This window comes from Procambarus clarkii, chromosome 45, assembly GCF_040958095.1.
Source record: "Procambarus clarkii isolate CNS0578487 chromosome 45, FALCON_Pclarkii_2.0, whole genome shotgun sequence".
In the NCBI taxonomy this organism is placed as follows: Eukaryota; Metazoa; Arthropoda; class Malacostraca; order Decapoda; family Cambaridae; genus Procambarus; species Procambarus clarkii.
In genome coordinates this window covers 6,282,377-6,302,374 of record NC_091194.1, presented here as the reverse complement: position 1 = coordinate 6,302,374, position 19,998 = coordinate 6,282,377, and the positions used below count along the sequence as shown (strand labels likewise).

Here is a 19,998-nt window from a genome sequence, read left to right as displayed (position 1 = left end):
AACATCTAGCAAGTCAAGGTCAAGGAGAAAGTCATTACAGCAGACAACTTATACATACATCAGCTAAAGTGTGCAGGAAAAATAGGGCAAACTGAATCTTTTATGATTTGAGAAGCGCATTCAGTTTAGTATGAAATAACTAGGAACAATGATCCATGCAATTTATAATACTGTATCTGTTAGTCAAGAAAGTTTTATTTGGTGGCACAAAATGCAAGGAGGAAGCATCACATGGGCCATGTACCAAGTTTGTGTGAAGTAATTGTAGTCCATCTATAGTTATTTCCAAAGGACTAAAGAATGCCCATTACTCCTACATTGCTCAAATTGTCCATGTTAAAAAGTGCACCTCCATGTACTGTTTATAAATAGCTATGCCCTTTAGGGGTCAACTAACATTAAACAAGATGGACTATAAATCTCAAGTGGAAATGTAAAGAAAGCAACTTTGTGATTGTGTGTGTGTGTTAGTTATTAGTGCGCGTGTACACCAACCAGCTGCAGACACTCACGAGCAATAACGAGCGGTCATATCTGGCTTATGGAGTGCATACTAATTGGATCACAGTAGCAGCAATAGCAACACTAATACAATGTTAATTACACCCAACACACACGATGCCCATGACAAAAACGAGGCGACCACCATATTAACACTAGAGGGGGAGTTAACTGATCCAAGTGCAAGCTGAGTAGAGGCATTGTGTTACTGGTGCAGCACACAGGACAACACCTTACCTCTTCAACCGGCGCTGCTGCTACCACCACCACCTCCTCCTCCTTCGGTGCTTCCTCTACTGACGCAGCTGCTGTATCTTCCTCTTTCTTCTCTTCCTTGACTGGTGCCACCTCTTCCTGCTTCTCTTCTGCTACTGGAGCTGCAGCAGCTTCTTCCTTCTTCACTTCTTCATTCTGTTCTTCAGCCTTAGCCTGTAAATAAAAAATAAATATTTCCAATAACGGTATCAAAATTTTTCAAGATGAAAATAAAATATGGCAAAGGAAATTTGTATCTAAAGAATTGCAGCAAGCTAAAACAATAATCAGAAGAGCATAAAATTAGATTAGGTCCATAACCTTGACCAGGAAGACAGGTTATACTGTACTCTGCTGTGAGAACAGCTTCCTGGAACCCAACCCATCCTCGGACCAAGTCCATTCTATCCAGCTGTCGACCTCAAAGACGTATTCATCAATCTGAACTTCTCAAATACAAAATTATAATTATATATTAGTATAGTGCATATTTAGGCACTGGTTAGGTTAGGTGTTTATGTTCTGTTGGTGATTATTTGTAGTGCGTGGGTGAAGCATTTACAGCACTGTAGTTTGAACAAAGGTTATCAGCAAAGCACTTTTTCCAATAGTTGGACGTCATCAGTTGAGAGTCTTTTGTAAATCTTTTTTTCATTCATAAACAGAGGGTTTGGTGGGTGCATGGAATGTACTTTGGGTCTTTGGAGGATGGGCTGTGGAACCATCACATGGTCACCAATTTTGAGGCACCTGGTTTGGTTCAAGATCTGTTTTGTGTCAGGTTTGGTCATCTATATAGCAAGGAGTGTGGAGGATATGATGTTAGTGATGTGAGTGGACTGATCAACCGAGTTGTGGTTCTTAAGTCCGACTGCATTTGGCAGCATTTAATAGTCCATAAACCAGTTGGCCCGAAATGGTGTGATTTGCCTGGACGAGTCAAAACTACCTGAACTAACTACAGACGAACATTCCACACTACCACTTTTCCTTCTCCTGTAACCTCCAACTAGGCTAGTTGGCAAAGCATATAGAGCTAGACCCCCACTTTCTCTGTAGTCACCGACAGGTAAGTAATTATCAAAGACAGTAGAAAGTCACTGACAGGCAAGAACACTCCACCTTTACATATTACTAACAACTGTGCAATATCATTACTGTACTCATAATCAAAGGAGAGACCTAAAGGCCATTGTTTGAAGATGTGATTGCTATTCAAACACACAATATCCCGCTTGATGGGGTTCTGGCAGTTTTTCTACTCCAAGCCCAACCCGAGGCGAGGCTTTGCTTGCGAGAACTTGATCCACTAGGCTCTTGCTTTGAGTGACCTGCAGGCCCACATATCCACCACAGCCCAGTTGGTCTGGCACTTTAAGAAAACTACAGTATCTAGTTTTCTCCAAGATGTCCACGGTTGTTCCAGCAATATTTCTTGTACCTGTAGTCGCTGGGAGAATGTTGAATAACCTTGGACCTCTGATGTTTAAACGGTGTCCCCCCCTGCTCTTCACTGGCTCTATTCTGCATTTTCTTCCATATTGTTCACTCCCGTATGTTATTTTACTGTGTAGATTTGGTACCTAGTCCTCCAGTATCTTCCACTCGTAAATTTGACATCTCTCATCTCCTTTCTAGCGAGTACATTTTAAGAGCTTTGAAACAATTCCAATAATTTAAGTGCTTTATCGAGTCTATGTACCTTACCTTACCTCGAGATGCCGTATATGGTCTCTGTACTCCCTCTATTTCAGTAATATCTCCTGCACTGAAGGGGTGAGTGAATACTGAGCAGTACTCAAGACTGGACAGCACAACTGATTTGAATAGTACAACCATGGTGAGGGAATCCTTGGATTTTAAATCATTTTGATGGAATCATTTTTCTGGCTGACAATATTTGTTTGGTCATGCTCCCTAAACATTAGGTCGTCAGACATTATTCCCAAATCATGGACATGGTGCTTTCCTACTATGGGCAAATCTGATTGTGCTTTGTACCTTGAATTTAATGTCCATTTTTACCATGATTGTGCTTTGTGTTTAATGTCCATTTTTACCATGCCTGAGTACCTGGAATTTATCACTGTTAATCATCATGTTTTGTTGTTCTGCCCAGTCAAAAACTATTAATATCTGCTTGTAGACTTCAATGTCTTCACAGAGGTAATTTTCATGCTGATTTTTGTGTAATCTGCAATGGATGATACGAAGGTGACTTGGATTTTTTACTATCTGATATGAGAATAAGGAAAAGCAATGGTGCAAGGACTGTACCCCGAGATAAAGAGCTTTCAACGGCACTGATTGTTATATGTTTGACTGTTACTCTGTGCATTGTTAGACAGAAAATAGAGTATCTACTATCCTACTTCAGTTATTCCCATTGACCTCATTTTATGTGCTATCACTTCATGGTCACATTTATTGACTGCCTTTGTAGTCTCTGTATACCACATCTGCATTCAGTATTTCTTCCAATGCCTCAGTGATTTTGTCATAGTGACCAAGGAGCTGTGATAAGTCATTATCTTCCCTCTCTAAATCCATGTTGGCCTGGGTTGTGAAGGTAAGTCTAAAAGAAGTGCAGGACCAACCAGGCTGTGGTGGGTATGTGGGCCTGCAGACCACTCCAAGCAAGAGCCTGATGGACCAAGCTCTCAAGTCAAGCCTGGCTTTGGGTTGGGAGAACTTCCAGAATCCCATCAAGCCAGTATCAAGCAGGTATCCCTTGTGTAGAGGGGCTGTCTGCTGATTTAAGCACATCTGGTATCTCCCCAGTGTCCAAGCTCTTCATCCACACTATACACAGTGCCTGTGCTACTGGCACTTTGCATTTCTTTATAAATATTTAATTCCACGAGTCTGGACCCAGGGCTGAGTGCATGGGCATGTTGTCAATTTCTCTCAAAATATGCATGGTAGGTTTGGTTGCATAGCAACCAAGAAGCTTGACCCAACAAATAACCAATTTCTCATACATGAAACTAAATGAATGTACTTTTTTGGACCGCCCTTGGGAGTTAATACAACAAGACGGTAGATAAGGTGAAAAGTGGTGTTGGGCACTTTACCCATTTAGATCGAGAAATCAAAACATTGCAGGATGACTCTTTAACCTGTGTAGATTTACCAGTGCTGGAAGCTGATGGTCCATCCCAGACCTCCCTCCTAGTGGTAAGAGGGGGGAAGGGATGAAAACTAACCCAGCAAGATGTTAACAAGCCATTTTCTCCTGGGAACCGAGTCTCAGCACCCAGCATTGATCACCCTATTTACATTAACAAGACCCAGTAGATGCATGTGATTATGAGCTAACCCCCCCCCCCCACAATCCAGTCATCCTAAGAATTTATGAATAAACAAACCTACCATGCTAGACAACCCTCACCTGGGCATATTTACTAACAACTGGGTGTGGTTGTCAACATAAGTAGAGTACTACTTACATGGGTTCAGTGTGCTTACTATCAGTGACTATAGAGGGGGGGGGGAGGAAAGATGATCTTTGCACTTTATGCACAGCTTCCAATTCATCGTACCTAACATACTAATTGCCCCTCTCAATACTGTATTAAAGTTTATCATATTTCTTTCAAAGTTGTGGATGGAATCATGCTTCGACAACCTCTTCCTTCAATGCATTCCGCTTTCTCAGAAAAATTGAACTTTACACGTCTTCGACTATTGCATACAGTATTATCGATTTTTAATTTAAAAGTGCTTCCTTTATCCACCCAAAGATCTTTTATGGGTACCAACAATCACATCACTCATTCATTACACTGTCCATTTCTCTGGTAATTCTCACATGTCAAGTCTGGGCACCACAGCAGACAATCACATCTGTAATATCCAGGTATTATTACAAAAATTCATCTTTTAGAGATACCATGTACAAGGTTTTAGCAACATCATGCATGGATGGATGGAAGTTAATCAAAAACTCAACCATTTACGAAACAAACTTTCAAACAAGGCGGCCTTATTTACATTTATTAAAAGGTTTATGAGCTTTGAATCTTCACAACCCAAGATTATTATTGTTATAATCAACCTCGCTATGTTTTGGAGTTCATTAAACTGTTCAATAAATGTAAAAGCCGCCAGGAATGAAAAATTATTTACAAGTTTGTAGAGTGGACGCATAAATGACTGTACTTTATGAACTATGAAATCATACCGGAGAGACTACTGCCGGAGGGTCCATGGGTACTATGATCAATGAACTTCGTCGAGAGCTTGTGGAGGTGATGACACCAAGTAGTTACGGCCTCAACTGTATCTTCCTACACCAGCCACACGACTTAAGACCTCGCTGTGCCCCCCCCCCCCACCGAGCCCCCCAACCTCCTCCAACACTAGGCCCCTTCACCCCCCCCCCACACACACACGACCCCACAATATCTGAGCCACGCCCATCGCACCTTTGAATGGGCGAGCACCCGTCTAGTGACGGCGTGCGGAGGCGTGTGATGGTATTTGAAGGAGGAAGATGCTTCCTTCAGACGTCTACACCTTCCTACAAAGCATGCCATACGACTAAATATAGGTAAACTTAGTGATGGTTGTAGGTCTCTGTGCCTGTGATTGGAAATGGCTAGCAGGTTTAAATGTACTGTACGGTACTGGCATTTATATTCATATCCTAAAAAAAATACATTAAATTCACCGTAAATAACTTTATTCACTAGCCGCAGGTTTATTCAAGGCTCCTATATGTGTGAACCGATTGATAAAGATTAAGCCACCCAAGAGGTGGCACGGGCATGAATAGCTCTTAATATGTACACACCTTTTCAAATTCACACGGATCTCCCGTCACGCAGGGTACAGTCGCACCTCCACAGATCTCCAGTATCATCTATTGATACTGGTAATGGCTCAAAAGGGCCTCCACTTACGGGGTATTCATGCCCGTGCCACCTTCTGGGTGGCTTAATCATCTTCAATCTTCAAATTCATTTGTACTCTTTCACTGAAAACCACAAGTATGAAGGCCTGGTGCGGGCTTGCCGACGCTCTGGGTCTGGGATCTTCCTACACCAGCCTGGGTCTCGGCCAGCCCGCGCCAGACCCAGAGCGCCGCCCAGCCCGCCCGGAACTAAGACCAGATTGCAATGATTTGTACAAGTCATGAATAACACTACACTATGTAGTAATATGCAATGATTTGTTCAAGTCATGAATAATTTAGGATCCCGAATGAAAAGGGTTCAGTTGCTTGTATTATGAAGAGCCTAACAAGGTAGCCAACCCCCCCCCCCCAAAACACGCCCTTTGTAGGTAGTTTTAATAACTATTTCCGTGCGTCTTAAGAACCAGTTGGCTCTACGACAGTTGAAGCATGCCAAGTTGACTTTGGAGTGTGATCAAGGTGTGGAGTAATTAGGAGGAAAGGCAGGGGGGGGGAGGGTATATACCATGGTGATAACCAGGTCACTCTTGACACTGCCCAACATATCCCAGGGTATGGTTAAATTGTACCGTTAGACGAGATGCATAATTTAAACAATTTCTGCATAATTCGGAAAACAAGGGGCTGGTTCCAAACCTGCACGCACAAACTACGCCACACGGGACCAGAAGAAATTACGGGATATGCAACATTTCCCCCCCCCCCCCCCCTTTTGAAAAGCAGATGCACAATAGGCACGCTGAGAGAACTATCATTAAAGGGTCCAAGACATTTTAGTGACAGCTAGCCGACCTAGTGTTCAAAATTACTTGGTAAACCCCCCAAAGGATTCATCATTTAATCGATGCTCGTAGTCAGATTCATACATTAGACTACGACCAGCGGCGTCCAACAGCCTGGTTGACCAGACCACCAAGCAGGAGGCTAAACGGTATTACTGACTGACCGGGCTTCGAATACGTTGATCCACTCGACCAAGGGAAGGCGACCAAGAGTAAGGCATTAAGCATCCTAACACTTGGATGGGTTAGGCTCGGCTAGACAAGGTTGGGATGTATCAGCTTGGATTAGGCTGTGTTAGGGCTAAGTTAGGGCTCGAAGCCCGCAGGCAAGTCGTCTCTAGTAGGATGCGCCAGCCCCACACCTGGGGCCCGTGTACCCCTGCCCACTATTTATTACTTTCCTGTCCACATCACCACGTGCCTTCGACAATTTATTGCCCAAATGCCCTCGCAATAATGTATCAAACTGTCGCAAACATTTCCGCAGTGAAAGTAGGTTAGGTAAATTGGCAGTGCAAAGTTGTTTGGTTAGGACTAGAATTCAAGGATTTACACAACGTCCTTGATGGGGTTCTGGGAGTAGTTCTACTCCCCATGCCAGGCTTGACTTGTTAGAGTTCGGTCTACTAGACTGTTGCTTGCAGGCCACATACCCACCACAGCGCAGTTGGTTCGGCACTCCTTTGAGAAAACTGCCTAGTTTTCTTTATGTCCACGGTTGTTCCGGCAATATTTATTATGCTCCTGAGAGGATGTTGAACAACCGTGGCACTTTACGAAACCCTTACATCTCTACAATTATGACTGCTAATTTACCTTTATTAAACGGTTAATAAGCTCCTAAGCCATACATGCGTGTTTATATTTATAATAAAAGTGAATTGTGAATTTTCAAAGCTCTTAAGTTGGGGCCAGATTCACGAAGTCGTTACGCGAGAACTTAGGAAAATTTTCGTTATTACCATTATCGTGAGCGGTTACGTCGGGATTCAGGAAGGCATCTTATGATGATCACCATTTAGCCGATCTTCATAAGACGACGACACTTCTAGCTTCGCGCTACCACACCTCCAGGCTAGTCGTAGCTTTAAGTATACCGCATATAACTAGTTGGGAGTTGGTCCACTACACAAACCCGAGGATAGAAATTTAATAAACAAAACATTTCTGCAGGAGTCTCAACTGAACGTACAGCTGGCCGGGAGAAGTCAGCTTACTGGGGGGGGGGGGGGTGTGCTGCATCCTGAGTCAGTAATTTGCCTTTTGGGGGGGAGGGGGGGGGGCCTCTGTACAGGCCTAATATGTATATAATAAGAATTCATGGTGTCGGGGACAGGCAGCCTGTGTATATATATATATATATATATATATATATATATATATATATATACACATGTTTATATCGAGCCCCCCCTCCCCTTCACTCCCAGAGGTCGAATTACTGACCCTCCGAAAGATGCAGCGCCACAAAGAAGCTGACTAACTCCTAGGTACCCACACTGCTGGGTGAAGAGGTGGACTAGGTGACAGGAAATGCGTTCAATCATTTCTGTCCCGCCCAGAATTCGAATCCGGAATTCTCTTATGAGTAGAGAACCAATCCGACTGATACAGGGCAGGCCAAATTGCTGGATACGTTTCCTTTCATCTGATGCCTCTAATTCACATACCAGTAAATATTTAATTGTTGCGGGTTGCATCTTGGGTGGAGGTCGGTAGCTGACCTAGGTGGTCCTGAATTAACCTAACCGCAGTCTTCCTGTCCCAGATAATTAAACTTTTCCGCCTTAGCACACCTTCACACATATATAACGTGTCCATGAGCCACCGACGCCCTTGCACACACACCCACCTCCTTACATTCTTATAAAACGATCAAGGCAATACCTCTGGCATTGGGTACCCCCGGCAAGGTAATTGTAGAAGGTTAAGGTAATTATGAGGAAAGGCTAATAAAGTACCACTGTATAGCACTTGGAAGGGATGCGATACAAAATGGGACGAGGATGGACTAGAAGAACAGTGCCTACCCACTTAGACCATCTAGGATGGAACACGGAGGGAGGCCGTCGCTGTACCGGCCAGACCAAGAGGTTGGGTTAAGTACACACACTACTCCAGACGCACACAGCAGTCTTCCAGGTAGCTCACACAAAGAAACTTGTCATCTAAAGGCAAGATAAAAGGTCTCCACAAACCACGGTTACAATGAGAGGGGAAAAAAATGTCTAGGGCATTCCAAACTCGAAAAAAATTACAATTTTATTCAAAAGTTGGGTGACGCATTTGGGCACAAGTCAAGAGTGCCTGGGTACGTACGTTTGTGCCAAGCACTCGAGCCTGGGTGAGTGCATGCGCATTGCAAACCAGGAAACCCAATGGGCTATTTTTAGGTTCTTTCTTTCTTTCCTCCGGCCATCATCCTACCTGTAATATACCTGCCAGCAGCGCCACCTGCCAATATTAGTATATGGTAACTACCACAACACCGCCGCGGTAACTACCACCCCATCCCAAAATGTACCACTAAAACACTCATGTTCCTAATTAAGCCGTATTAAAGGAGGTTGTCCAACTACACAGCATAAAAGCCTAACATGGGACCAAAACAGATGCTGGTCGAGCCTTGAGGCGTACGGACTAATGGCATTGTTTACACGCCCTCTCAAGAGGCCGCAAAATTGCTGAAATAATTATGCAACATATTTAGACCCTTCCGAAGTTAATATATTTACACCGAGAAAACCAAGAGATCACCTAGATAAACTTGCTTTGCGCGGGAAACGATGGCCCTTTAAAGTTGGCGCCAATTCCCAGTGATGTAACACCGGGGTCCAGCAGTAAACACTGTCAACAGATCTAACTGAGGAAAGCTTGACCAGGTGACGTGTCCCGCTGGCACCAGCCCGCGAGTAATGGTGGTCAGGAATCTAGGCACCACTGGTTTTAGCTCCTACCGAGCCACGAGGGCCTTCCTTGATTGAGAGATGGGGTGGGGGCCAAGGCGTGGGAGACGGGGGGGGGGGCCCCAAGGAGTGGGAGATGGGGCAAGGAACGACAGGAGGGGAAGATGGGGGGGGGCCAAGGGAGTTGGGATGCCAGAGGTACAGAAGGAAACATTAATCTGGAATATAGTGCGAACTATGATGGCAGGCCGCCATCATAGGCCGCCCCGCTGACACTGTGCGCGCACTTTTGGAGCCAGGTTAAGCTTACCCGGAGGGAGAGAGCTGCCAGTGTTCATAATGTTCACATTTCAATATGTTTATAGACAAACGCCGTGTAGCGCGCGCACACAGATGCTTATATATAGTCTTGATTATCTATTATTACCGGAGGTCACATTATGCGAAGTGGGAGGTAGAGTAGTGACGGTTCTATTCTGAATGTCCTTCCGTATCTTGCGTTCCAGTATGCAGTAGAACAATATACTGGAACGAAAGATACGGAAGGAAATGTAGAATAGAACCAGTGAAGAATAGAGGCGCCTGAGACACAATCAGAGCACTGGCTGAACATCATGGGTCCACAACTGTTCAACACACTCGACAAGCATTATAAATATTGTCGGAACAAAGGTAGATGTATTCAAGAGGCACTTAGATAAATTCTTACAAGTGCCGGACCAACCAGGCTGTAGTGGATATGTGGGCCGCTCCAAGCAACAGTCTGTTGGACCTAGTTATCACATGAGCCTGGCCTCAGGCAGGACTCGGGGAGCAGAAGAACTCTCAGAACCCTCTCCAGATAGGCTCTAGGTCTACCTATTGGTTACCTCCTCTGGCTTCCAGGGATCAACGTCCCCAGCGGCCCAGTCTCTGACCAAGCCTCCTGATTGGTGATCTGGTCCCTCAGCCCATCCTCCTAAAACGACAGTACTGAAAGCAACTTTAGGTCACACCAACCATACCACATCTAAAATGTTCACTTTTATATTACTGAATTAGCCCAAATAGTAGCCTAGAAATTCTGAAATTTAACTAAAGAACCTAGCCTAACGTGGGCTAGGTTCATTAACCTAGGCTAGTAAAAAATACCTTTTCCACGCAATCCTAGGTCTAATGCATGCCATATAATGTAGTGAATCTACGTGCTATGCTATACTAGACCTAGGAATGTATAGGTTTGGGTTCTTAAGTTCTTCTTCCCACCCCTCTGATAAATTAATAGTACAAAAATTTTCTTGGGGTTCAGAAGTACGTGTCGGAAGGTTACCAAATACTTTCTATAACTACCAGGAGTACATGGTTGAGGCTCCGTCGTCTTACAGTTCCCAGAGCAATAGTCTTAACCACTGTAGCTGGTCGGTATAACGACGGCTTCATTATAGGGTCGGTGTTCAATCCCCGATGGTGTGTGCAAGTAGTTGTTGTTCAATACCATTACCTTACCCCGTCCTCATTCTGACCTTCCTTACTCCTATGGTTTACGTTTCTCTATTGTGGTTTTCTAATGCAAGGCGCCCCCCCCCCCTCCCCTATTCCAATAGTCCAACCATATAATTGGGTGGAGACGACCGAGTGCGCCTGCAAACTGCGCACCGGTGTGGGTCAGTAAGTGGTGGAGGTGGTGGCGCAGATAAGCCCAGTTGACATATTTGACAGTGGAATACCGTCCCGTACTCGGGTGGCCAAGCCAACATTGGCTACGCACTTTTGTCGGCGCACGCGCGCGCCATGTCTTGCTCCCTTGTCCACGCAGAGCATGAAGGCCAAGGGGAACACCAGGGCTTGGCCGGGTAGTCGGGCATGGGCAAGCGGGCGACAGATCACCAGTATTGTGCAGAGCTAAACAAAGAAGAGAAATGGGTGTGCCCGGGAGGCTGAGGATGGGTACGATCCCAACATGTAGCTTCAATATTTTAAGAAATCACGTTTGTGTGACGTATTAGCGTAGGACGACACCAAAGTAGCCAGCGTTACCTTTGCTTCAAGCGTGGGGAGGGAAGCAATATATTTTAACCTTACTACTAAGGTAAATGGTAAACTGGAAGACCGGGTCCAACATTGGCACAGTAAAACACTGAATGAAATGATATCAAAGGAAATGCAGAACAGATGAGGTGAAACGTAGGTGCATCCGGAATACTGTAAGATCAGAGGTCCGCGATTGTTCAATGCTCTCCCAGTAAACAAGAAATGTGCTGGAACAAAGGTGGAGAGAACATTTGTGACGTTCCTGCAGAAAGAAGTTCCGAACCAACTGGGTTTTGGTAGATGTGGGCTGCTTCAAGCAACAGCCTATTTGGATCAAGTTATCACAAATCAAGCCTCGCCCCAGGATGGGCTTGGGGGAGTACAACCACTCCCAGAACCCACGCCAGGTGTGGGTTTTGGATTAACCAGAGCAGCTGCTGCACCCCCCCCCCCCCCCCCCCGCCCATACATACATACATGAGCAGCTTCCTGGCACCCCTCTCACCTATTTTTCGACCTTGGCGATAATGACTATTTTCGACTTCCACATCCCACCCATGATCTCCCCCCCCCCCACCCACTGTATGCGTACCTCCCCCTCCAATTTCTTTATCTACATTGATGGGTAAACAATTTCTCAATATAACTTTATCCTTATTTCTTAATATTAGTCTCGCCCTTTCCGGTGTTCTAATCCAGGATATTCATTATTAGTGGAGAAATTGACTGTCTAAAAGTTGTGACAATGTTTGACAAGTGTGGACAGCCCTCAGGGACCCTCAGCACGCCTTCCCTAAGCTGTCAAGAGTTAAAAGTCATAGTTAAATTTAAAGGAAGGCTACTTAACACTTAAATATTTGTGAGCCGTCCAACCAAATGGCCAATGAACATTTTACAACGAACAGTTGACCCCCCCCCCACCCCATCCTGTTAGTGGACAGACTTAGACAGATCCCACTTTTTTTTTTGGAGGGGGGGGGGAGAGTAAAGAGGAAGGAGAGGCATAGGTGAAGGGAAGTATAGAAGTGGGAAATACAGTGAGAGGTATGAAAGCAGGCGGGCTGTCCGCCTTGCTGACACGATGTGTGGGTGTTGGCAGCTAAGCTACGCTTGCTCTCTTGTCAGGGAGCTGTGAGTGTGTGAGAGGTTCTTCACATGCTTCACCATATATGGATGTCTATAGATGAATAATGTGTAGCATTCATATACACACTCCGATGCTTCCACACAAGTTTTGTTCTTTTGGATGTCGACAAAACAACATCCCTCCAAACCAACAAACAAACCAACACCCCTCCCACGCCAGAGGCCACACAAAGCGAAAATCCCCCCCCCCCTTCTCCCCACAGTGGTCTCCCACGCCCCAACTCCCACTAACACTCCGCAGTAAGCCTACGCTTGATGCACCTTCAATTCTACACGAGCTTTAAGCCCTAAGTAAATAAGGAGCAACAGCTTAAATCCCGCAAGGAATATTTTCACCTCGAGACGCACCGGTGTCATGATTCAACACGTGAACGTATTTTACACTTACAGGTCAATCGGGACTATTCCTACGTCAGACAGCGAGCAATGACGTCTGAGAGACGTGGGATCGTGAAGGCCTCGTTCACATTAAACAGTTTACGAGCTTTAACACTTCATAACCCAAGGTTATTATTGCTATAAACAACTTTCGTGTACAACCAAGGGCCTCCGAGTTCATGAATTGTTTAATGTTAACAAACCCGCCATGACTGAGGAAAGATGTACGTGTTTCGCAAGTTGTGTAAATAATGAATCCTGACCCTGGTTTCATCAGATATGTGACAGCGCTGGCATAAGGCTGTCGTCATGTTGTGTTCTGCCTCAGGTGGAGACTGAACCCTTCCAGTGAACCAGGAGTCTCCAGCTGCTCACAATGTCTCAAGGGATCCCGCCCTTCTCTCCCACTAACAACACTGTACTCATCTAGTTGTATACAACCACTTCCACACCCACTCACGAGTAACCCAGTGACCACCGTCTGTTCGTATCTCGGTGCCGTTCCTCCTAGTCAGTCTTCCCCTCTTCCTTCCTTCCTTCGATGTCATTACAAGAACTCCCAGGCGCACCACAGGTAACAGCCTGGTTCACCACACCATCAAACCACACCCGCTACACAATGAATCCTGGAACCATCCCAACGTAGGTAGTTACAGGATAGGGGGGGGGAGGGTAATAAGCTAGTACTGTAGTGGCGCTCTAGAACTGTAGGAGAGCGGAGTAGTCATGCTGGTTGCCGCTTCATAAATGCGCCAACGCCTGGTACACAACAACAAAAGTACCCAGAAGGCGCGAGTAAAAAATCTACTCTAAAATTCTTCTAAAACATTATCCTACACTACCTTACCCGTAATGTGTTTCTCGAGTTGTTCAACTGCACAAACTTGTGCTATAGCTTACCACTGCTGGTCTGTACACGTGGTTGGAGAGAACAGCGCTCCTGGTACCCGTCTTGGAGGGTGGGGGAGCTACAGCCTTCCCTGGAACACTACCACTCTTATCTACAACCACCTCTGTCGAGGCAGCATCCTCGACGTCAGCGCCTGCTTCCACTTCAGGCTCTGGGGTAGGGTCTACTACAGAGCCTTCAGCGGGAACTCCGGACTCTGGAGCATCAGCCGTAGCCTTCATCTTTGTCCTTTCCGCAGGCTTAACCTCTGCATTCTCTACGGCCTTTACATCTGCTTTGTCCGCGGCTCTAACTAATGCCTTCACAGCCTTAGTCTCAGCCTTCTCCACAGCCTTAGCCTCGGCCTTCTCCACAGCCTCGGCCTTCTCCACAGCCTCGGCCTTCTCCACAGCCTTAGCCTCGGCCTTCTCCACGGCCTTCTCCACAGCCTTCTCCACGGCCTTAGCCTCGGCCTTCTCCACAGCCTTAGCCTCGGCCTTCTCCACAGCCTTAGCCTCGGCCTTCTCCACAGCCTTAGCCTCGGCCTTCTCCACAGCCTTAGCCTCGGCCTTCTCCACAGCCTTAGCCTCGGCCTTCTCCACAGCCTTAGCCTCGGCCTTTACCTTCTCTGCGTCTGTGGCTGAGGTGGCTACAGAAAGTGGAACCTGGCCGCCTCGGCCCTGGTCATCGGGGAAGAAATGCTTGCAGCGAAGTATACCCTTGGGGGTCTTGGGGGTCCTCGGGGTCCTGGCCGACTTGGACCCCGTCCCTGAGCGGTGGATGGACCAGAAGGTGCAGTAGCGACAGGAGGTCGGGTGAGCTTGCTGGTACTTTACACCCACCATCACGACGAAAGTTAAAGACTTAAGAGGTACAAACACAACCTCAATAACTATGGCAATTATCCTGAAGGCGGGTAGAGTGACCAGCGAGCACCAACGCCAGGCTTAATGTGCAAAGCTGCGACAAGTGGGGTGGCCCCGCCACGGGCCAGCCACCTAACACCAGACATATGACAAGGCAGGTTGGAGAATGAAACACGGGTTTAGTCACAGTGCTTCACCTCAACCGGTTCCCAGCGCGCACTTCAGACACAAACGGCAACGCAAAGCCCACTTCTCACCTCCCTGCTACACGCAATTATAAATCTGAAAAGTTGATAATGTTATTCTTATGTAGTTCAATAAACTCTTGCCAGTTTACTATATAAAAACTGGCAACATACGCGGTTTATACGTGTATGTACTTTTAGCAAGATTGCTCAAGGACGGCCCGAAACTTCCTTCCTCACTATACGTGCGTGTGCGCGTGTGTACGTACTTGCCTAGTTGTGCTTGTAGGGGTCGAGCTCTGGCTCTTCTGTCCCGCCTCTCAATTGTCAGTCGGTTGAGACGCCGGGGACCGGTTCCCGACTAGGGTTCCCTTGCAAAGCAAGGGTGCCGCCCATCTCGCGGGACTGACTAAGTGTCCACAAAAATGTAAGATAGGCATGAGGGCGTCGCGGAGGGAGGAAGGAAGAAGGTATGGTTGACAGCAGACAAGTCAGGTTGTCTGACTTGTCTGCTGTCTGCAACCTTAAACCCAAGTCCTGCAGTCTGGCGCCCGACACCCCCCCCCCCCATCGGCGTCCACCCACATCACTCCCGACGGTCGAAACTTGGGCGCAAGAATATATATATATATGGAAGTATGCGAACACGCCTGACGTTACGGGCTCACCATAGCCCGTGCTACATGGACACTTCGTCCTGAGTAGCTAAATCTTTAACAACGAACAAGCCTGAATGGTCCCCAGGCATATATGCAACTGAAAACTCACCCCCCCAGAAGTGACTAACCCATACTGCCAGGAGCATTTTATATCGAAGTATATAAATTGCTCTTTGCTTAGATTCAGTTAAGACTTTTGTAAATACCTGTTTGGAAACAGGGTTGTTTATTAATAAAAATTACCTAGTAAACTCGGGATTGATAATTTTGTCTTAATTGCTTCTTTAGGGTCTCCCAAAAAATTTGACAAGTGTTACATGTGAAGTGGTTCCCCTCACCAGTGTTTCAACCTAGACAACCAGGAACCCTTAGGCTAGCTCCCCCCCCCCCTCATTGAAACTTATTACGGTGGTCACTAAAGCACCAAATTTTTTACGCTATGGACCATACAATTTAAAATTGCCGTTGAAAGGTTGCTCAGTTACCCTTCAGTCTCTTTCTTTAGCTCCGTTTTCTCTCATGCACTCCAGCAGACGTTACGTTTTCTTTGAATCTTGAGTCTACTAATTTATGTGGTTACTAGGATCAATTTCCCCGCGACCCAGTCTCTGATCTGGTCAACCATGCGTGTGAAATAAAGATGTCTTGGTAGGTGGATTATTATTATTAATAATTCCTGCGTTTAGGGAACAATAACCACTGTCGGGGACAGGAAGCCTATAGTTCGGCTTATCGAGGTCGCCCTACGGCCTAGGCCGACTGCTCCCCCCCCCCTCCCCCGGATGCAGCACAAAACAGTTCCTTAATTCACAGGAACAGTTTTAGTCAGGTGATCAGTTTGTGATTTCATTGTGTATTTGTGTGTGTGGAGCCACCACTCTGGGAATGCCACGAGTGATCGTGACCTAACACAACCAGAATGCTAGAAATAGTGCCGACCCAATTGGCACTTCACCATACATGGAGTGCCAGATATTTAGTTCCGTCTTTGACAGTAATGGTCCCTTAACCAATGGCCAAATGTGTGATAACGAGTGCAGGAGATGGACAACCCAGCGGGTTTTCTTCCTATTGCGGGGGAAGGGTGCGTGGTGCTTTAGTGGCGTGTTAATAACTCCCAGGGTGGGTGACTGAGCAATACTAAACCACCCGTTGTTACCTTGTGATGAGGCTCCTGTGCCAGGTAAGTAACGGGCTCACCATAGCCCGTGCTATTTGGAACTTGTTCCGAGTGTTCCGCGTTTTGCTTTCTGCTATTCCTTGTGGCCTGTGATCTTACTGTTATGTAGGTCATTACGCTTCAACACACACACGTGCTTGGTATTTGTCAACAATGCCCAAAGCTGCTTCTCTTTTGTTACAGTGAGAAGGGAGGGTGGGGGGGGGAGGAGAATTGAAGAAAAACGGGGATTAGGGGGAAAGGAATAATAGTTCAAAATAAAACTAATTTGTAAGGGAAGTTATTTCAACACACATGGGTCTATATCTTACCGTGTAGCATCCTCACGTGTACACACTGATGCTTGTGTACTGTGTGTTTATGTACTCTATATTTGTGGAGAGGATGGTTTCAGGTCTATTTCATCTTGGAATTGTGTGTTGAGGGGGGGGGGGTTCTTTAGAGTAGATGGAGGCTCGTGGGCCACCAGCTGAGGGGAGGAGAGTCCCGTCTGGATAGTCTTTCTATGGTCTAACTCAGGGGTCTCCAAACTATGGCCCGCGGGCCACATCCGGCCCGCCACATAATTTCATCCGGCCCTCCAAACAAATCCCTGTGTGGTGGCCTTGAAAAAATAATTATCGTACGAATGGCATCGCAGAATTATTCAAAGCTGGGGCTGCTGACTGGTGGCGCTCAACCCGAGTCAGTTTTCCTTTCTCTCGATAGTGTGACGCACAGATACTAATACTGGTAGGTATGTGTTGTGCATTACAACCAATCAGTTGTGTATAACTGTATATTGTGGGGATGGAGGGCGAGTGGGGCTTCGCTGCTTCCGTTTCAGGGAGCACAAACACTGTACAATATTCTTTTCTCTGTACTTTGACAATGCCTTTATCTTAGTTATACAAAATAGCAATAATACTATTGTAGCCAAAAATATTGCATGCATCATTTTTTATTCCTCCGGCCCGCATAAATATGGGAAATATATAATGTGGCCCTTACATTGAAAAGTTTGGAGACCCCTGGTCTAACTGTTGCGTTCATATCCCTGCATCTCATTCAGAGCGGGGGGATTCTCATCTGGGTCTTTCAGCCTATCCCCGTAGCTTAACCACCTTAGCTCTGGTAATAACCTTGTTGCAAACCTCTAATCAACTGCAGAGTCCTCTGCAGGGGACAAATCAAGTTGGATGAACAATGGGTGTAGTGATTCTTGCCGATGCGATGGAATGGAATAAGAGCAATTCTGTTACTTCCCCCCCTCCCCCTTTCCTCCCCCGAACGTCAATCGCCACATGCTATTTTCCCCAGTTTCACATAATTTGATACATTTTCCTACTTTTAAATAGGTGCGCAATTTAGGGGTTAAGTGAAGCTGTCTCCCAACTCTTGGCAACTTGCTACACTATGCACAGAATCTAGGCTCAAGTGAAAGCGAGTGAACCCTGGCCCTGGCTTCCGTTTAGATACCTTGACGTGGTTCCAAAGATCAATGTCCTCGCGGCCCATTATCTGACCAGGCCTTTGTTGCTGGTATGGTCAACCAGGCTGTTTGATGCCGCTGCTCGCAGTCTGACGGCAATCGCTGCTCAAATATCTGTTTGGAATTAATTAATTTTTGAAATTATTCGAAAGTTCATAGACATTTAGAATTGAATACGTAAAGAAAACGGGTTTAACGATGGCTTTGATGTTTACATACACTTAAAAAATGGGGTCAAGAGAGGGGGGGGTAACTAAGCCAGACACCACCAGTGTGGAGACTGCCTAGCATGACCCCCCCCCCCTCCCTCAGCTGTCGTCAAGGGGTCACAGAGGATACTGACCCGAACACACTTGCCTTTGCATTTGTTGGGCATTTGCCCAACTACTTACGAAACATGTACATCCTTTTCCAATCATGTTGGCTTGGTTTATATTTACTGAACAGTTCACAAGCTTGGAAACCCAAAGGTCATTGTTGTTGTAAACAAACTCGTAGCGCTTCGGGGCTCAAACTGTCTAATTAATAAAGGTATGCGAAGCTGCCATGATTTAATAAAGATTCACAGGTTTCGTAAATGCAAATGCTTGTTGAACCTTGGCCCAAAAGGAACAAGACTGAACACAGAGGGGCCGAAGAGGGAGAGTTCAAGCCACCGCCTGCTGACCTTAAGATGACCTCTCATCATGCAAGGCAACAATTAAGTCACCATCGCCTGTTTCCCCCGAGAGGCAGCAACACACAACCAGCCTGTGGTGTATATCACTATATTCCACCCTTTATGATGTTGGTCATGAATTCACAAAACGTCACATTTGGCAGAATCAACCAATCCGTTAGAAATGTTACGTATCAAGTCAAAATTCAAGTACTAATATTGGCGTTTACTATGCATCGGCCTCAATAGGTTAAGTGGGTTGTTTGGGTTCATACGTTTCTGCGTAGCCAAGTTTTTTTTATGTGAAATGTCAAATGATAAGAACTGGTAGTGCGCGTGGCGGCGGCTTCACGAGGCTTCCCTACCTCACTAATTCTACCAGGAAACCCTACAAAAGCCTGGCTACAACCATCCCACACGAGATAGACTTAATCTTCCCCTACTCGCATCGTAAGTCCCCCTTCATGAATGCCTCCACAACTCTTATGTATAGTATATTGCATCCCTTATCTGTCCTCGTTCGAGTTGCCTTAAGGAGTCTTGGAAGTTGGGAAGGGGGGGGGGGGGTGTTTAACCCTGACGATTCTACCAGTTGCTCCCCCCAGGAGCTGCTGACCCCACCAGGCCCCCGAGAACACCTTGGGGCCAAAAATGCCATGTTTACTGGGGCAGCGTCACCAATGGTGTCACTGGATACAAAGCCAGCCCAGCTGAGCATATATTAGCCTACCACTGATCAGTGCAGCGACTGTTTTCTTACGGGGTCTGTATTCGATCCCCGATGGTCAGAAGAGGCTGGGCACCCTTCCTCTACTCGAAGTCCTCATATCCCCTCCAAATACAATAGCCATACTTGCCAAGTACTTCCGCTTCATAATTACCTCACCTGGGAACATTTCATCATGTTACCTCTCAAATTTAATTGTAATCGTGTTTATGCACCAATACAACACGACTTGTATAAAGAGGTTGTAAATCTACAAGACCACTTGACTAGGGAAGACGCCGCTGTGCGCGGGCCGGCTGGGTCAGTTTACAAGGATGGTATGAAAAGCAGCGGCGCGCAAGCTGGCGGTGGTCCGCCCTGGCCTTGCCGGCGGGGGCAAGTCTTGTACCCGCCTAGTCGTGCTTGCCAGGGGTTGAGCTTTGTTTATGGTCCCGCCTCAATCAACTGGTGTACAGACCAACGTTTAT

The 19,998-nt window shown here is 46.3% G+C and overlaps 1 protein-coding gene across 7 annotated transcripts in view; it reads right to left on the bottom strand.

The window, feature by feature from the left end:
- The window catches only part of LOC123769798 (fibrous sheath CABYR-binding protein), a 225,839-nt gene that overhangs the window by 16,120 nt on the left and 189,721 nt on the right, over positions 1–19,998 (bottom strand). For all 7 annotated transcript variants that reach the window (XR_011222098.1, XR_011222097.1, XM_069301289.1 and 4 more), the window contains one exon: positions 739–930. Coding sequence is in view for 5 of the 7 variants with exons in the window: in XM_069301289.1 (XP_069157390.1) it covers positions 739–930 (192 nt within the window). In the remaining 2 variants the exon portion in view is untranslated. The remainder of the gene's footprint in view (positions 1–738; positions 931–19,998) is intronic.